At 34.0% G+C, this 19,688-nt stretch overlaps 1 protein-coding gene across 1 annotated transcript in view; it reads left to right on the forward strand.

Annotated features, from left to right (window-relative positions):
- The window catches only part of KIF6 (kinesin family member 6), a 118,123-nt gene that overhangs the window by 20,929 nt on the left and 77,506 nt on the right, over positions 1 to 19,688 (forward strand). The window contains exons 7-12 of the mRNA XM_065755329.1: positions 1,772 to 1,978; positions 3,410 to 3,553; positions 6,693 to 6,779; positions 9,797 to 9,900; positions 16,863 to 16,968; positions 17,774 to 17,915. Of these exons, the coding sequence (XP_065611401.1) occupies positions 1,772 to 1,978; positions 3,410 to 3,553; positions 6,693 to 6,779; positions 9,797 to 9,900; positions 16,863 to 16,968; positions 17,774 to 17,915 (790 nt within the window). The remainder of the gene's footprint in view (positions 1 to 1,771; positions 1,979 to 3,409; positions 3,554 to 6,692; positions 6,780 to 9,796; positions 9,901 to 16,862; positions 16,969 to 17,773; positions 17,916 to 19,688) is intronic.

The raw sequence follows: 19,688 nt of genomic DNA on the forward strand, positions 1-19,688 counted from the left end.
TGAGGGCATAAGAATCTCATCAACTTTTTGAAAAAATATGTATATATTTCTTATCTTTATTTTTAAGCCAACTTTATGATTAAGATACCTAAGATACAAGCAAACAAGGGGTTCCAAAAGGTAGTTTGCTACCACCAGAGTTATATACACAACAACATCTAAAAAAGCTCATTTACTTTTCAGTAATGTTCACAAATCGTGTCATTTTTGTATATAGACTACATTAATACTCTTTTAGCTTTAATGCTTTTCTCTAATACCTTGAAACTGGGGGCTCTTATTATTGCTGTTATTTTCAGCATTATGCTGAACCTCTGTGATTTAATTAATTCCTAGTTCTTTTTGGTATTTCCCTTAAAACTGCAGAATAAGGAATGTGCATGCCCCTGGAAGGCTACAGTACAAATTTCAGAACTTAATAAATATTTTTTGTGAGATTGACGCTTCTGAATACTGCAGTTGTGGCTATGTTTTTCCTGTAATGAAGAATCACTTTATTTTATTGTGCAAGGAAATGTTTTCTCCATAGTTTTATAATCATAATACTCCATTGTTTAAATTTGGAAGACAGTGCATACTGCGCAGTATTTGTTCCATCCCTTAAAATATTTAAAGTACTCATGGGATAAGCAGTAAGCTTTTGGAAATGTCTAAATATTTTTTTCAAAAAAGAATGAAATTTTAAATGTTTTAAAGATAGTTATGGGAACTGACTTGCGACCTGTGAATTGGACTCCTTTCTTTTATTTTTACTATCCATTAGTATTCTCAGGAGTATATTTATGGAACCACTGGTAGTGTTTGAATTCATTGCTTTCTAGAGGAAATATGAAAAGCAGGATTTGAACATGTGAACGCACCAGATTTAGTGACACTTTTGCTAAAAAGGTGTGTTATCCAAGTTAGAGCTTCATTCTAGAATGAATTATAACTTTCTGCTTTCCAAGATTGCTCATTGGTGTCAGTTGCTAAGTCATATCCACTCTCACAAACCTGCTGTGTAGCAACAGCATCAGCAAATGGCATCACCATTTCAGACAGGTGCTTTGATTTCAGTATCTGGTAAAGCAATTACTGTGTCATACATATTGCTTTGAGTAGTCCTTAAAATGTTTTGGGATTTATATAGATAGAAGGCATTTTATAATGTAAACTTGAATAATATTCTCACTGGGAAATAATAATTACTTAAAGCTACCTCAGTTACCATGCTCGAATTTGGAAACTACTCTTGTGATTATGCAAAGGTAAGATATAGAGCACTGGTTTTCAAAATCAGGGAAGTCAGGTAATAGTTACTTTCATATTTCTATTATCATAGCAATATATTTGCTATTGCAACTGTGCCAAACATACCTAGATACTTCCCAAAAGCCCCTTCACTTGAACTGTATTAATCAAAAAGGGAGCTGAAGAAGTAGAGAGAGAGATTTGCAGTGATGCTGGAGGAGAAAGGTAACCTCTTAGTGATCAGGAATTATTAAGGTGCTGTCTGATCCATGTGCCCTCTTCTAGTAGTAGTCCTCAGTGTTAGAGTATCTTTGAAGAAACAACTGCTTGCTTGCAATGCAATCTGTCTCAACTAAAATTATCCAAGCACTTGACTGAATAGTGAGTGTTGGGTAAATCTGAATTCTTTTTTGCATGGTTATTATAAGTGAAGTACTCATAAATTAGACAGATAATTTCAATTTCCTAAGCTTAACACTATGAAAAGTAAAATGGATGTATTAAATAAGCATTAAGTAATCTTAATTTTCTTTCATTGTAGACTCCAATGAATCAAGCTTCAACTCGATCTCACTGCATTTTCACTATTCACATATCTAGCAAGGAACCTGGATCTCCAACTATCCGACGTTCCAAGTTACATTTAGTAGACCTTGCTGGATCAGAGCGGGTTGCAAAAACTGGAGTTGCAGGTCATTTACTGACAGAAGCAAAATATATCAACTTATCATTACATTATTTAGAACAGGTAAGGTTCTAACAGCACAAATCATTTTCCTTTACTGTGTTTCCAGCAGGCAATGTTCAGTGTTCTTTTTAATCTTAGATACTGTGTTCAGCTGATCAAGACTGTGTATTTGCTACAGTTTATTTAAATTCATCTGAATTATTCATTTATATAAATCTTAGTAATTAAAACACCATTATGTGACTATTGCACACAACAATAGAGTGGCTTCAGTATCGTGAGAGAATGTTATATATTTTTTCAAGGCAGTGTAGGAAAGCTTGGATTCTTCATGAGCTTCAGACTTTGTGTGTGAACTTTAGCGATAAGTGAATTTCCCTGTAACATAGTTTGTTTTTAACAGAAATAAGATATCTTCCCATCTTGCCAATTTGGATTGTGATCTCTATATGGCAGACTAGGAGTGTACTTATTAATGTATAGCCTGTATTAGTTTACAGTATTGCTTACTAATTTATACTAACATATATATAGTATTATGTAAGATATATTCTTTCCATATATTGAGTTGTAGTACACAAGATTTTAAGATTTGGATCCAGGAATGTTTTCAGATTCCTCTACAAGAATAATTTTAGTGTTATCCTTGAATTCTCTGAGGACTACTGGCATAAGATTTATAGTTGTAAGAAATTTTAACTTTCTGAAGACTTCTTAGATAATTGGGCCAAAAAAAGAGATAGTACTATATTTTGTAAAACAACAATTTCCTCAAGTGTTGTATTAAAAAAATGTGTATGTAACATTTACTGAAGGAAAAACAACTCCTAACCATTTACAATAGCTTGCTCATCTCTTGCAATGATTATTATGTCTCATAGTATAAACAGCTGAGAGTAGAAACTGAGAATGAGAGATGTATATGCATCTCGGCCAAAAAGGAAAATACCAAAGTGCTTTCTTTTTTTTTTCTCTGGTGGTACGTTGTAATAGTGTACTCTTTTACTAGTGTATGCGCATTTGAAGACACTTTCTCAGAAATCAGTGAGTTGATCTCTCTAAGAACCACGTGCTTTAAGATTGTGTCATTTAAAAGTATGCTTCAGCCAATGTTAGGGAAGTTGCTATTTTACTTTATAACTATGCTAGTAAAAAAAAAAAGATTTTCAATAAGTTACCAAGCCTTAGGCAAGTTTGTTATTTTTGTTATACTGTTCAGTTTCCATATGGGTGAGTGAATGTAAAGCTAGGATGTTATAAAATTTAAAGGTATTTTTTAGGTTTTTAGGTTCTGTGCCTATAAAAGATACAGGCACAGTGAAGCTGATGTGAGTTGTACCAATAAAATCAGCTTTTTCAGCTAACGGTGCATAACTGCAATTTTTGTTTTAGAAATTTCAGTTGCTTAACAGATTTTTTTCTTTAATTCTCTTTATGTCAGTTATTATTAGTCAAATCTAAATGCTTTTTATATTTCTCTTCTTGTTCCAGGTAATAATTGCACTTGCAGAAAAAAACCGGTCCCACATTCCCTATCGAAACTCCATGATGACCTCAGTGCTCAGAGATAGCCTGGGGGGTAACTGCATGACTACAATGATAGCAACACTCTCTCTAGACAAAAGAAACATAGAGGTTTGTTTTTTCTATATATTTTCAAAGAAAATGTTTTCAATTAATAAAAGTTCCTAATCCTGACTTATTACAGTTTGCATTTCAAGTGCATATACTTTCATTCTCATCCTTACAAAGATATTTTAGTCTTATTTGTAGGTAATAATTCTGTCAGTGGAAATGTCAATCATGTATCAACAAATCTTTTAGGATTTGTTACTCTCTAAGTAATCTTAAGTCAAATAGCAGCTGGAAAGGACTTGCACCTAGTTAAGAACTAATTTAAAAAAAATACATTCTTTCTGTGGTAGTCTTCGTATTATCAAAAGATACCTCCAAGAGATTTTCCAAATGGGGTATTGGTAAGAACTGTAAGTAAAATATTGAACAATATCTTGATGTTAAAAGCTGTAGTAAAACTCCTTTATTTCCTATGGAATCAAGATTTTATCAAGTCTGGTGGAGGAAAAAAAAAAATATGAGGAACTGAGGGGACTGTATGGAACAATTTTAGGATTTGGAGAAAATTTTCAAATACTTACAGAAGCTTACAGAAGTATTCAATAATTTGTTTTGCTGGAGTTCTTAGTGATGTTTTCTTTTGTTTCCCTTAATATGCTGTGATGTGCTTACACAGAACACAGATCAAAGAAATAGCATAGTTACTTCCCAGTTTTTTTCCCAATGTCTAAGATTTCTTAATGAGGATAAACAATGAAATAGAACTATGAAGTCTAGGATTGGTTTTATTTAAATATAATGGAAGGTACTTCATCAAAACAATGCTTAATCTGCTTAAAAACTTTGTTTTTCTTACTATTTTAGAAAATGGCTTTTGCTATTAAATGGAGTTGGAACGGTTAGGCTTGTAAAAAATACAATTATGCAAGCATGGTGTCTCATTACAAATGCAACCAGAAAAGTTTGATAATGCTTTTTTTTTCACTCTGGTTTTGATATTCCACCCTTTCATTTATTAGTTCACTAGGTGTGTCTGTCTCATATTGCAGTATTTCTATTCTGGAAATATTTAGGCACAAGCAATTAAGAGTAGGTTACTGACAGCTTTTATTATTTTTCTTTATCACATACCATTTATATAGTAAACTTTCTTCCTCAGTCCCCTCAAAAATAAATACCTTACTTCCAGAGTCTGATGTAAGTTATATTGATTATTAGATCAATTACTGAACATTAGAATATGTCTGAATTAGGATGGCTGCATCATTTAAGGCCCAGGTATATTTGGTCTTGTTTCTTAATCCATTGGAAATACACTTCATTCACAAAGGAAATACAAGACAGATTCACCCCTAGGTATGAACAGAAGTTGTATAATAAAGGCAACTTTTTTAGCTTTGTCTGTCAAGTTAAAAGCAATAAAGCAAAGAGTTCGGTGTAAGTGAAAAGGTCAATTAGAATATTGCCCCAGACAACCAGATTACATTCCTGCTTCTCCCTAGTAGTTTACATGCTTCTTGCATAACTTACATGACATTCTTTCTGCTTGTTTTGGAGTGCTTGAAAAAAGGAATTGGTTTTTGTAGACTGTAGCTATACTAACTATAGCTATAACGGAAACTGATTGGGAGATCTGTTACAGAAACTTTGTTTGAAGTTATTATAATCAGAAAAACTGGGGAGAAAAAAAAATCTTTTTATTTTCCATGCCATTATGTGTGGTCATTCTACCTCCTTGAAGTGAAACAATACCTGAAGTGTCGATTGATTAACTTTGAGTGGCTTTCTGGTACAGTAATGGGTATGGTAAGAAGACAGATTAGAACGTAAGTAGTTGGCTTTCATTATCCTTTTGAGGGCACTGGAAAAATAGACCATAATCTTAGATATTGAAGATTGAATTAACTACAATTAAATCAGTATTTGCTTTTACACTGACCAGGACGAAGAGGTCTGATCGTAGTATATACAGGTATACTGCAAATATAGTGGCACTTAGTGGATAAAAAAAAAAATTAAAATTACATTAGCTGATAATCATTTTGTAGAAATTGTACTAGAAGCTGAGGCAAACATTGAGACTTGCAGACAAAAACTGCACACAGTTGTTTTAATCATGAAGACTTCGTTTCCTTTCCTTTCTTTGAGAACTTTTGAACAGTTTATCATAACTTTGCAATAAACTCTAGTATCTTTCACCATGTAATCATAATTCAGAGACCACCCCTGTGCACGTGGAAAGAGATAGCAGTGTCTTACTCAAATATTTAACTTAGAATTTCCATATGCTAGAAAAACTACAAAATTACTTTGATTTTTAAGGGTTATTTTTGTACCAATAGCAAGGTTCTCTTAATGTGGATTTGTAGATTCTTACATTTTAAGAGTAACGCACTGGCAAATCTCAGAATTTTATCATACAGCTGATTAGGCATCAGTGTAACCTCTAATGGAAGTCAGTTATTTGTTTTTTTTATTCATTAGTTGTATTTTTTTTTATTGCATTCTGGTATGTAAGTATTAGCTCATCTCAAAGGAGGGAATAACACTTAAGGCTTCTCCTTTTTGCTCCATGCACTAGATGGGAGTACCCAGTGGCTGTTAGTTTCCTCCACTAACTTCATCTTGTATCCTTTTTCTTTTTGGCTTTCTATTCTCCTGTATTCTCCTGCACTCTGATTTAGCTACCATCTCCGGAAGTTTTTTTTTGCCTGATAATGTAATTCTCATATGTGTCTTAGTTTGCAGCTAATTTGATGAGATATTCCATTCTTGTTGCCTTCACTTCTTTTATTCAGCTTCTTTTGTATAGGTTTCTCTAGGCCCAAATTCACACACACACACATGCAGTTTTTGTTAATATTTGAAAGATTGCTTGCCCCTTAAATAGCATGGCTTTCTTATGCTATTTTACCAGTAGGGTACTCATTCAAAATGGGAGTGAAGGGGATTGATTGGGTCAGTAAAATATGATTTGACAGTTTTGTGGTTTTTTTTATCTCAGTATCAGTTGAATGATAATCTTTTCTCTTAAATTTGGCTGTTTTGGAATATGAAAAGTCAGATTATTTCAGTGAAGTTCTCACACAAAAGAGGAAACTTAGTTCAATAATGTCACCAGCAGTCTGCTACGATCATGTGGTATTAAGATAACTGAGGTAACTGAGGTTTTTTTGTTTTTTGTTTTTTTTTAATCTAGGAATCTATATCAACATGCAGATTTGCACAGCGAGTTGCTCTTATTAAAAATGAAGCAGTTCTTAATGAGGAAATTGACCCCCAATTGGTAAGAAATGTTCAGGGGCAGTGGGAAGGAGAATGTTTGGTTTTAGTTATAATAAACAATACCAGTCATATGGTGGGTTTTTCTTAGTTTTCTTTTTTTGAGTGGTTGGTTTTGTTGTTGTTTTTTTTTTTAGATTCTTGTTTCAGACTTTTCTTTAAAATGCCTATGATTCATAGTTTTTCTTTTGGAGATAGGTGTTCATTTAATTAAAATTATGAAGCCTGTAAGGGTTTTCTCAAGTGGATGGTGGCATTCATTATTATCTCTTGTGTTGCTTCTTTTAGATTTGTAGTTTCTGTATCATAGCCACAGGTAATTGAATGTCCCTAGAATTCTTTAAAAATCTACCAAAACTTGTCACTTGGTGATATTTTTCCTCCCTTTTACTTTCATTACTTACGTGTTACCTCGAATCAAAGTCATAAGTAATGCATCAATTATTTTTGATGGTGCTTTTCCATGTGATCAGCCACTAGAATTGTTGGAGAACTATGGCTTGATTGAGTTAACTTGAAGGCAGCTAGCAATGTAGGTATGAACATACAGGTCTGTACAATTCAAAGACACTTTTTTTTTCCTCACTTGAGATTTGTGTCAGAAAGTTTCAAGCTTTTGGCAACACTGATGCTATTTTAGGGTTAGTATGTCAAAGTACTATTGTGTTAGCTATGCTTCTAACCTAACTTTGTCCTTAGTATCTGTGAGAGTTCGGTGGAAGCAGCAGTTTTTCAGTAAGCAGTTTTTCACTTCTAGGTGAGACAGTACCTTTATTATCATGCTATGCCAATCGAATTGGCCTGATGCCACCATTTCTCTAAATTCTTCCCATTAGTTGTTCTTGAAATTTAAATAATACATAGAATAACTCACTCTTGCTTTCTTCAGGCCCTTTTCTTTCCTTTGCTTTACCTTTCTCAAACTTTCTTGCTATTTTTTTTCCTTTACAAAACCAGTAGGATAAATTTTACTTAACATAGAGCTGCTTCTCACTTTTCTCTATTTGTCTCTGTCTATCAATAACTTTTGAAAATAGTAAGAAAGAAGGAAATATTTTCTTCCCAGATGATATAAGTTTCTTGAAGCTGTTTGAATTTAAGTATATAACTCAGTAGGTGCTTTCAGATCAAACTCTAAATGTAACCCCTACGTTACATTTTTCTCTCATGCTTGAAGGTATTTGTAGCTGCTCTATGCTAAGCACTTTTGAAATTAGGATGCTTGGTCTTTTGTGGTCCAAGCATTGCATCATTAAACAAAAGTTTCTTTTACTATGTATATAAAAAATGTGTTTTAATTATATATAAAATATATTTTTATTATGGTTAGTCTTTTGAAGCATTTTATATATTGGGTATGTTTGAAGGTATAGTCTTTAATGATAAACTTTACTACATTTATAAATTTTAATTAGATGTTTTAATGTAATTTTCAGCATTATATGAAAAAAAAAAAACGTAAGTATTAAATACATCTATTAAGGATTGGTCAATTCAGCAAATTATACCAGATAATTATATGCTACAGGATCAACTGGGTTGCGTGCTGTATACCAAAGATATTTTCTGTCATGAGTGATCTGTGGGAGAGGGTACACTTGTCATTCCAAAGCAGAAAATATGGTTATAATGAATAACTATAGATGCATTTCAACATGCTCTTTTTCTCTATGCCAGAGAAGTCAGATGAAAAATAAGTTCAGGTTTTATTTGTTTAGTCTTGCTTTCCAAGCAATTTCTAACTGTAAGAGCATGACAACAACAGAAAAATACAAGGCAATAAGCATATTTTTCCTTTCTATACCTGTCCTTTCCTCTTCTACTTTGTAGTAGCAATTCATGAAAAACTGTCCTTTCATGGCCACAGAAGCTTTTAAGTTGGAACATGTGTAGGCTCCTGACCATTTACTACATCCTGTAGAGCTATATTCCACAAGTTTGGAATGTCTTGCTCTGCTGGATCATTTAACAAGTGAAGCAAAAGCGAACTCGGGAGGATTATGAATCCATCCCCATCTTGTGGAAAAGGCAAGATACCTAGGTTTTTTTTATGTGACCATGTGCTAACTGTGGAATTTGCTGCCCAATATAACTATCTGTAGCATATTCCCAGAGATTTTGTCCAAATGTCTGCTCAAGCATGACACTACAGAGCTGGTTGCCCAGGACCATGTCCAGAAATCTTTTGAATATCAGTGCACTCATATCCATCTAAAAATATTATTGGACTCTCTGATACGCTTGAGCCATTATAAGGTCATGCACCCTTAAACTAACCAAACACTTGTTCATTCATGTTTTATGCTTGCATATTGACTCTTTTGTAGAATTTGTCTTTAGAATGGTAATGATTTCTAAAATCTTCATACCATTTTCTTTCCAAAAGTACAGTCTCCAGTAATAAGCTGTTCAGATTTAAAAATCATTTACAGTTCTTCGCATCACTTTCTCCATCATTGCTATTCATAATTCAGTTCAATTCTCATTATGTTGGTGTTTTTTTTTTTTGTAGTTAGCAAGTGATACTTTGCACAGATTTAGTTTGTTCTAATTATGTTAATAGCAGATTACATATGACTAAAATACTAAGACACTATTTAGGAATTCCGGATTCTAAAGGGAAGGTGAATATCACTTTTGGTGTGTAATTCTTTCAGACAGACATCAATTCAATTTTAAACATGTTTTCATTGCTAGCAGGCAGAACGAATTTTTTTGGGTTTTTTTTTTTACTCCTATGGCAAATTATTTTTCTGTACAGCCATGTCTTCTAACACATGAAGAACTCATTACTGAGTCTGTGTGATTTGGATGCTTTCCTTGTTTATATAACGGAAAAAGAAAAAAGGTATTTGGGTACATTTAAGGCATTTGGGCTGGTCTTAACAAGGGGGTTGGGAAATTATTGAAATAAAGAGGAAAAACAAAATAAATATTCCCTAAACTCCACTTTCTAGTGTGAAAATTATAACCTTGCTAATAATTTTTAGGTGATGCTTATTGTATGCTTGCTGTTTGTAGATGATTATCCAGCTGAAAAGGGAGATCCAAGAGTTGAAAAATGAGCTGGCGCTGGTGACTGGCCAACAGAGAACTTCAGAGCTTTCACAAGAAGAGCTACTTCTGTAATGACTTAAATTGTTTTCATTTGTGGTGATAGTTTTAATCAGTTTTGTTGTTTGCATAAATACTTAGTTATCTCTGAGTTTTAGTTCTCGGAGTGACTACTAAGTGAGTTTATGTGCAAAGTTAGAAAGGCAGATTCCCATGAAAATCTATACAAGGCTATTGGCTGTGGATTTGCAGCCTCAGCTTTGAGGAAGCAAAGTGAAGTAACTGCAAAGGATGGGAATGTCTGTCAGATGCCAGGCAAGAAGTGTTGTATAATAGTATAGAATAACAAAAACAATCTTTCTCAAAGTAGAATTCAAGATACTTTCTTTTGTACTAAGAACTCTCCTACTACAGTGTTAGTTTGACGTATGTCAAGAGAGATCTTGCATTTCTAATAGAAAATGAATCAATGCCCTAAAAGCCACATATTTAATATGCTATTGAAAATGCATGAGTGTTGTAATATCTTGCAGCTTTTAGTACAGGATTAGTACGGAATATAAGAACTTAGTGTGCAATGTAAAAATACTTAAGTAGATCACTCCAAAAATAATGCCTCCTATGTAGTTTCCATGGACTACAACAGATATGGAGAGAATAATTACACTACTTGATAGTGCAAATTCTCAGCTAGAAAACACTTTTTCAACATAGTCACCACCATTAGCTATGAACTTTCATCAATGAACAAGAGCCTGCATTCCAGGCTCAAGAAACATTACACCAGTGTTTGTCACTGCTGAAACACACCACCCACCACCTCACTGAGCTCACATCCATTGTGAGATCTCCATAAACATTCAGCAAGTGTTGATGAATATCACTGGGTGACATTTTTCCATGTGGAGAAATTCAGTTCCATACCTTTGTTTCATACTCATCTCCATGCCAGATGGCCCCTCTGCTGTGACCTGTCGCACAGAAATAAAATGTAGCAGAGTATTGGTGGGGAAGGTTCAACCTCTATTACCATTCCACCAACATCTGTCTCCAAACTCGTGGGCCAACATAATAACATAGGTGGTGTTACTTTCAGAGCAGCCCTTGTACTCAGGTATAAAATTTCAAAATAGCTTCCTTCAATTCTCAGTTTTGAAAAACTTACTGGTTCTATGGGATGATTCTATCTAACATGTCTCTCATTTGCATAACACAGTAGTAACTGATTTGAGGTTGTTTTGTTTGTAATGATGTAAAAGCTGGGATAATCTTGATTTTTTTAATTTCATTTGGAAGTGGTCTGGAAGAATACTACAAATACTATCTAGGAGATTCTGGAGACATGCCTCCTTAGGTGTTGTCATTGTTGTTTTGTTTTGATTTGTTTTGTTTTAATTCAGAAATGAGATGATATTCTTCTCAAGGCTGACAACATTATGAAAATATTTCTTTTACAAAATTAATCTGTTTTCAGAGTAGGCAGTTACCATTGTTATCTTTTAGCTAGAAAAGTCCACCTAGTTCCTACTGGGTTAATGGTTGAAGTGTCATAAGGTAGCACTGGATATAACAAAATAAAGGCATAGTAAGGAAATGAGAGAGATAGTAGAGACCAGGGAGGTACTTTTTTTTTCTTCTTTCTTTTTCTTTTCCATGGTTTTGAAGAGCTGACTATTCAGTACACATTTTTAATGGTCTCAGCCTGAGGGTTATGGTCAGTAGTTTTATGTCCCAGTCAAGTGGTTTACTCAAGCAGTCTATGTTGGTATCTGTACTCTTTGGCATCTTTATCAGTGACCTGGATAGTGGGGTTGACTACTCCCTCAGCAGATTTGCTGATGACACTAAGCAGAATGGTGCTGCTGAGGTGACAGAAGAGAGAGATGCCATCCAAAGGGACCTGGACAAGCTTGAAAAATGGGTCTGTGTGAACCTAATTCAGCAAGGCCAGGTGCAGGGGGAACTGTATCCTGGCTGCATCAGAACAGGGGTTGCCAGAATGATGAGAGGGGTGATTGTCTCTCCTGTGATGTCTCCCTGCATCCAGACCTGGGGCTCTCAGAATGAGAAAGATATGAATTTGCTACAGTGGGTCAGAAGGATGACTATGAAGATTATCAGAGGGCTGGAGCACCTCTCCTGAAGGTGAATAAAGACTAAGGGAGCTTAGGCTTGTTTAGCTTGGAGAAGAGAAAGCTCTAGAGAGATGTCATTGCAACATCTAATTAACTTGTAAGGAAAAGTGTTACTAAATACAGTCTTACCAACATTAGTTTTATTTTATATATTTTATTCTGATTCATAATTCTGAGGGAAGTCTTCTAGAATTGTTCTGTGCCTATTTATGTGTTCTTTGATTCTTAACACAAATGTTTAAAGGTACAGAACACGTCAATGTGAAACTTTGTGCACTAAATACATATTTTAGTTGTCTCTGCGCATGTTCTTATCTCAGGTGCTTTTTGGTAGAAGGTAAATGCTAAAAACTCCCCTACATCTAACAGCTATGTGTGTAGAATCCATACTTGCAATGGTTACAATAATGTAGTATTTATAAGAATAGATTTTTGCTTGGTTACATGCATTGCAGGAAGTAGATGATCGCAATTAGAAATAAGAACAAATAGTGTTAAATGGTATTTTAAATTTTTCCTAACTTACATAGCTTATTCCACTTGCTTACATAAAGAGTATTCAAAAGAGTCAGAGGGATACTCACTGCTGTTCAGATTGCTAGAATTGTTCAGATATTATGTGAATAAGCTGTAGTTAGTTCTTTTTACTCATTTGATTCAAAGCAGTGTTGAGGAACTTTTTTCTTCATTAAATAAATGAAAAAACGCTATCAAATATATTTACCCCATAACCACTCCAATGTCATTGTCATCCATTATGTTTACCACAAAATGGAAAACAAATGCTCTTGACTTGATTGTGACTGCTAGATTGTAATACAACACAAGTGATCAGATCTGTGAATAAAGCTGCAGCTGTCTAGAATTCTTATTTCAGAATTCTATGTGAAGTAGTAAGTGGCTTCATTATGTCATATTTTTGGTTTTACTATTTTATTTCTATAGATGTTAGACATGCACGAATTCTGCTGCTCTCATTTTGTTTATTTGAAAAGCATAGCATAAAAAATTGAGTTATGCTATGTAAGTGGTTCATAACATAGTTCATAAAATGTTTCCCAAATGCTTGCTTTGGGTCACACACTTTACTTCCTCAGCTGTAAAGGGCTGATTTTTAAGTATTTCTTTATTCTAGAGAACCAGTTTAGTTTAAAGTGGGGGCACAACACTTTGCACTTTTAAAGAAATTATCACAAGCTTCTGAATTATAGTTTAGAACCGAGTGAAATGGCATTGAAATGACTTTTCTTTTTTTTGCATGAGAAGCATTCCATAAGTAAAAGGGAGAGTCCTTTTTGATGGAGACATTTGGAATATTTGTTGTTGTTGTAAATGAGCTCACTAGCAATTTACAATGTGTGCCCAGAAAGTCAGGATTTTGTAGCAAAGCCCTGTGCTCCAGAGCACCCACGCTCCCAGAGCCTTTGCCAACTGGAATTCTCTGGTAACAGGGATGGAAGTCCTGGCTTAGCACTTCTATTTATTAATAACTTTACCTTACTTCTTTCAGATACATATGTTATAACAGATGCTTCTATTTTTTACTTCAACAATCATATAATGTTCATCCTACTCATTTCCTGGATTTCTCATTACTTCTTTCTGTCTCTTTTTCTGTTTCAAATTTGTGACATCTGTATGCTATCATGGCATTAACGATATTGCACTATTCTACAATATAAAGCTTTAACAGTTAGTTGTGCTTAAGCTGTTCAACAAATGGTTTCATTTACAAAGCAGGGCAAACGACATTATTTGTTGATGCCAATATTCAATTTCTGTTGTAAGGTAGAAGAAATAGAAGCATATAGCCTTGCCTTCTGTCAACACAGCTTTGCAAATGTTGAGCAGAAGTTAGCAGGCTTACTGACGTATGCTGTGTTAGCAATACTCAAGAGAAGCTACCTTAACTGTGGTGTAGGTTTAAAATGTCTTGCAGCAGTATTTAATTTAGGTGCCTGATTTAGAATCCTGCTAAATCAATGTATTTCTCCAGAGGACATACTTCCTCTTATGTGCTACAAAATCTTTAGTGTCAGCGTTAAACAAAGTTCAAATTTCTGTAACTCCTACTTAATTGGAATGATTAAAGTTCTATTATATTTATTTGTTCTTACTATAACTGGTCACGCTTCTGAAATGATCAAAGCATAATTTCAAGTCGCTATCAAATATTACAAAGTTTGCTTTATAGTGGAGGTTGGGGGGAAGGAAAAAGGGATGGAATGGAAAGGGAGGGGAGACTATGTATTATGCTGTTTTCAAATATTCAAAGGTATACCAGTCATCTAATGCCCAGTGGTTTTCTTTAGCTATTCTAGTAATTAGAATTATGGCCACAAATATTGCCAGGTAGAGAGAAGCATTTCTTTGTGTGTATTTGTATACCATCTACCTGATACGTTTCTTCTCTGCAAAAACTGCATGCATAGCAATAATTTAGCTATCTTTACTGCATGAGTCAGTCTTGACCATTTCATAGTCCTTTCCAAATATCTCGTTGGCTTACTCATGAAAAGATTTAGATCTGTGTTCATTTTATCTTTGGAATTAATTATTTTTATCATGATCTCTAGGCAAGTTTCATTAAGAATTCCTGAAGGACGGAAAGTAATAGGAGAGAAATGAAGTTGATACTGTAGCTCAGAGACAGCATTTACTTTATAGTTCTAATAATGTTTACATTATTAGGAAGAATGCTATTAAGAGGGAAGTGATAAACATTTTTGGACTAATTCACAATCAGTAACCAGAGACTACTGTTAGTTTAACAAATTTCCTTTTTAACTATTTGTCATGCTTTTCTTAGTGTTCATCCCTACATCAGAGTAAGAACAGGCTTGTGTTTTCATATAGATCCTGGTTTTGTTATTTGAACTCACCTGGATCAGCCCTGCAGTACCTTTCTATTCATGTTGTATTAATATAGGCAAGTATTAAAATGAGTTTTAAATTATTATCACAGATGATGTGTACTATTCTCTTGACATTATCTTGGGAAATTACTGATTTCAGATGGGCAGTTTCTAGTTCTTTCTTCTATTTGTTTGGTTGTACGTGTGTGTTTGGGTTGTTATTTTTCAGATGAGCACTGAGAATGAACACTTTGTTTACTGTTTTTCACAGAAAATGGATCATTGTTTGATAGTTTCATGTTCTTCATCCTCCAGGGAGTTTCATTTGGGAAAATTATACTTCCTGGTACAGCAGGGTTCTGGAACTAGGCTTTGGCACAGTTGCTTCTAATAGTTTAAGTTAGAACTGTTGTTAGGGCGGAATGTAGCATTCCTAAAAGGGAAAATGAAATTATTATTGGGATCCTAAGAAAATTAAGATTAACTAAGAATGGAACAGCCTGTCTGCTAACAATATTAATTATGAAAAAAATTAAAAAGACTTAGTTTCTTATTTGTTTCTAAGCAGAAGCAAAGGTTTTAGCATTTCTTTTCAATTTGCCCACTTCTTTGGGCAACATTTTCCTAATATATGTTTTAAGGTGGCATGTAAGTATTAACCTATTATCCTTGATATAATGGTAGAAACTCATCACTAGTGAATTTAAGGGTTGTTTACTCAGGGCTTTTTGGACAAAAAAAAAACCTATAATCAATGACTTTTCCAGGAAACAGAGCATACCTAAGAACATATCTTAGTGAGATCAACGTAATGGCACCAGGGCTGAGCCAGAGGAAGATACCAAAAAATATTTGATTACCTGTGGGGTTTTTTTGGTGGGTTTTTTTTTTCAATTTTTCTACTATGACTAGGCTGAAAATAACTCCTTAAGAAAGGGACATTACTTACCTCATGATTTCATATCATCTTCCTTCTGCCAAATAAGTAGGCATCTAAAAAAGCCACTAAAGCAAGATTTTGTAGGAAGTTCTTTGGGTAGCTGTTAGCATTTTCTTGCTCCTCTTGAACGTCTAGGTGCAACATTTTTCATGTCTGGGCTATTTTATGTGACTTTTCTAGTTTGGTAGTTAAAAATGTGAAACAGTTTTTATTTTGGAGGAAAATGCTTTAGTATTCATTTATCTGAAGTAGAACTAAATACCAGTGGTTAGGTGATTCTTAGAGTATAGTATGATTGGTAAAGAGAGAGTTATTCTCTATCTGTTGAAAGTATCTGAATTAAAAATTAAAGTCTCTGTATTATTTGTTGCAAAAAGGATTTTCATACTCTGTTTCTATTAATAGGAGAATAATGTCTGTGTTTGGTGTTAAAGAATGTGTTGAAATTGTTATTGTAGATGTCTCATACATTTCTTAAATCTTTCATAACTTTATATGATTGTGGTCTACTTTTCATATACTTCTATAAATAGTAAACAATTATCCTCCTGTACAGAAAAGTATATGCACATCCACTCTGCTGTTCCCTTTATTTTCCATTTGACTTTTCATAATGGAAAAATCGTGTAGTGATAGGTGAAATTTTGGAGCTAGTAATTTTATGTATGAAAGTTGACTAACTCATAACATGGAAGGAGACAGGTTTTTCTTTTGCATGAATAATTGTGCACATTAGAGGCTTTGAACTTTAGATTTTTAAAAAGTTAGGATGCCATGTTTTCTGAAAGCAAAGGCTTTAGATCATTTTAATCATGATATGTTAAAAGAACTGAAAGATGTAAAATAAATGAGAAAACAAAATGTTTCCTCCTAAATTGCTTTTAGTTCTGAAACTTTTAATTAGCATATGCAAGGGCATAATATACAACTAATATACAGCTAAAGAATCTCCAGTATCAAATCCAGCTTTTATTATCAGCAATAAAAGGTATGCTGTAGTTGCTTGGACACTGAAGAAAAGTAGCTTGCTAATGTTAATCATCTTGGTAAATCAGTATTTGGCACATTGCAGCCATGACTACATTTTTTCTCAATGTTTTCAGATTGGATGAGTTAATTGAAAAATTTCTGGAAGACAATGAGCCTGAAAGCACTCTAGATGTTGGTGCAGACATGCGCAAGATCAAGTACTGCTTCACTTATTTGAAGGTATTTCTTTTAAACGTAGGTGGAAATACAGCTGGTTCTGTATATAACTTGAAGACATTCACAGTTGAAAGGAATCAAAAGAGATGTGTTATACTTGAGATATGGGAAATGGTGAAGAAAAAATTAAACTTCATGAAGAATGAATAGGAATTCGGAATTTAATTGTAAAAATGCAGCAGGATTGTGTGCAGGGATTGTAAATTGAGAGAGGACTGTTATTGGAATCAACCCATTGCAAGTTATTTGTAGATGGACTGACGTACCTGTGTTTTCAGAGTGTTAGTTTCTAAAAAGAAAAGACACCATTTGTTGAGAGATAAAAATAAGATTAAAAGACCATATCCTTGAATCTGCTGCACTGTCTTATTAGTGTAAACACTTCAGCTCTGAGGAAGCAAGATATGCTTAAAGTGAAAAAACAGTGCAACTGATAGAATAGTTAAGTAGAAGGCATTATTTACTTCTATATTTTGGGATGTTTTGTGTTATAACTACATATGCATTGCTGACTTTATTGTCTTTGAATAATCAGGTCTTATTTGTGCCACTAATATTGAAAGTGCCATGATGCCACAGAACAGTGCAGACACACTTAAAAAGAATAAATACTAAACTTATTTAAGAAGAAGAACAACAAATACAGCTCATTCCATATGTGTACTCATCCCAAATATCTGTGTATAGCTTGACAGTGATTTTATTCTCTCTAGAGTCTAGACAGGCATTGTTTTCTACATGTTTTCCAGACAGTCACAGTAGAAAGTAAATATGTAGCTGGAGGTAAATTGTTTGTTTCTTATGGTAGCTACGACAGAATCGGTTGAAGATTTCTGATGAAAAGCTGCTCTCACATCACGTCTCTGAAGAGAAAGATACTAGCAAAGAAGAAGGAAAAGAGGAATTGAAAAAAATGAAAGAACTTCTGCAGCAAAGAGACAATGAGATCAGTATCCTTAGCAGAGAAAAAAATGTTTCAGCTGATGTGGTTACAATGGTTTGTGTCAGATAGGAGTTGGCTGTATGAAATGCATTTCTCTCTATTGACCCCACTGTGTTAAAGCAATTACTGTTCCCAAATTTTATGTGGCAGGACCCCTTCTTTGCACCTGCTTCTATTTCAGTTGTGACCCAAACCAAAATCCTGAATACAGGCATCGCTTAGCTTTAGAATGGCCCAGCCAAGATCTAAATACTGTGGATAAAGCATATCTAAAACACTCTCCTCAAGCAAATAAAACCTAGAATGGGAAAATCTGATGCTATGTAATGATCAATTTATTACCTTATAAAGAATAGAATTTCTTGTATGTGTTATTTTTAGCCAAATGAAGTGCTGCTTTGGGGACTATTTGGGTGTACCTTCTGAGTGAATATAAAACTTCTATTCCTTACATGCATGTCTAAAATTTAAATTAAAGCTAAAGCTTTCTGTATAAAAAAATATTAGACTACTTAGATATGCTTTGTCCAATTCAGTGCTTCACAACAGACACAATTATGTAGGTCACAGTGAAAGGAATGTTTCCTTTTATCCCTTTGGAAACTACAACAGATAGGAAGAGCACAATAACACTACTGGACAGAGCAAATTCTCCACTACAAAACAATCTACTTTTCATCCTAGTCACCACCATTAGCTATGCATTTTTGTCAGTGATGAACAAGAACCTGCATGCTGCATTTGTAAAAATCTGCAGCAGAGTAGGTGACCCACTGTCAGTGGCAGTGCTGAAATGCACTGCCTACTGCCTCGTGGTGGTCACATCCTCTCATTGGTCTCCATAAATGTTCAATAGGTGCCAATGAGTGACAATAGGTGCCATTTTTACTGTGCGGAAGGATTTGGTGACACACTTCTGCTTTATACGAGCTTCCATGCCAGATACTGTTTTGTAAGACTGCTTATCTGCTACCACCTGTTGCACGGAAACAAAATGTAACAGAATATTTCTGGGCAGGTTCAGCTGCTACTGCAATCCAATGTATCAGTGGTAGCTGATACCATATATATTCCATATAGGCCTCTGACCTCATGGCCTATCACCATAAAATGGGAGGTGTTATTTGCAGAACAGCACTTGTATATAAAATGCACTTATGCCTGATAAACATGTATGTTGTTTCCTGAAGTACAAGGATGAAACTTACATATGGCTTACATGGATTTATGTAAGGAATATAAGAACTGAGGTTTTGAATGAAAAACTAATCTACTGTTTGTAGTGTCTAAGCAACAGTCTACTATTATTAAAAAATTAATAACACGACTTGTATGATAAAGTGGTGAGAAATGTGTAAGTTTTTTAGTCAAGAAATGAAGTTTTCTTGCCTGTTCTTCAAGCCAGGAGCTGTCATAATCACTAGACTTTACAGTGTTTTATTATCATCACCCAGTCTACTAATTAATCTAAAGGCTAGTTAAACTTTCTGCTGTTCATTTAGAAAACTAATTAGGATTAGAGTCAATAACATATTAAAAAAATTCTACGTCTCACAGGGAATCCTGTGGTTTCGGCTGAAGGCTCACAAAATTTTCATTGCAAAGCTCCTCTATGCTCTTAGCAAAATGTATCTATATCAAATATACTTCAAGTAAATATGTAAAAATGCATTTCTTAAATAGCTGTTCTGCAATTTAGTAAACTTTCTTGTTATGAAATGGTTACAGATGTGATATACTTTTCAGTTTATATGTTAGTTAAGAATTTTTTTTATTCAAA

The sequence above is a fragment of the Cyrtonyx montezumae genome, unplaced genomic scaffold, assembly GCF_038088225.1.
Source record: "Cyrtonyx montezumae isolate F1298 unplaced genomic scaffold, pur_monq_1.0 scaffold_0, whole genome shotgun sequence".
NCBI classification, from domain to species: domain Eukaryota; kingdom Metazoa; phylum Chordata; class Aves; order Galliformes; family Odontophoridae; genus Cyrtonyx; species Cyrtonyx montezumae.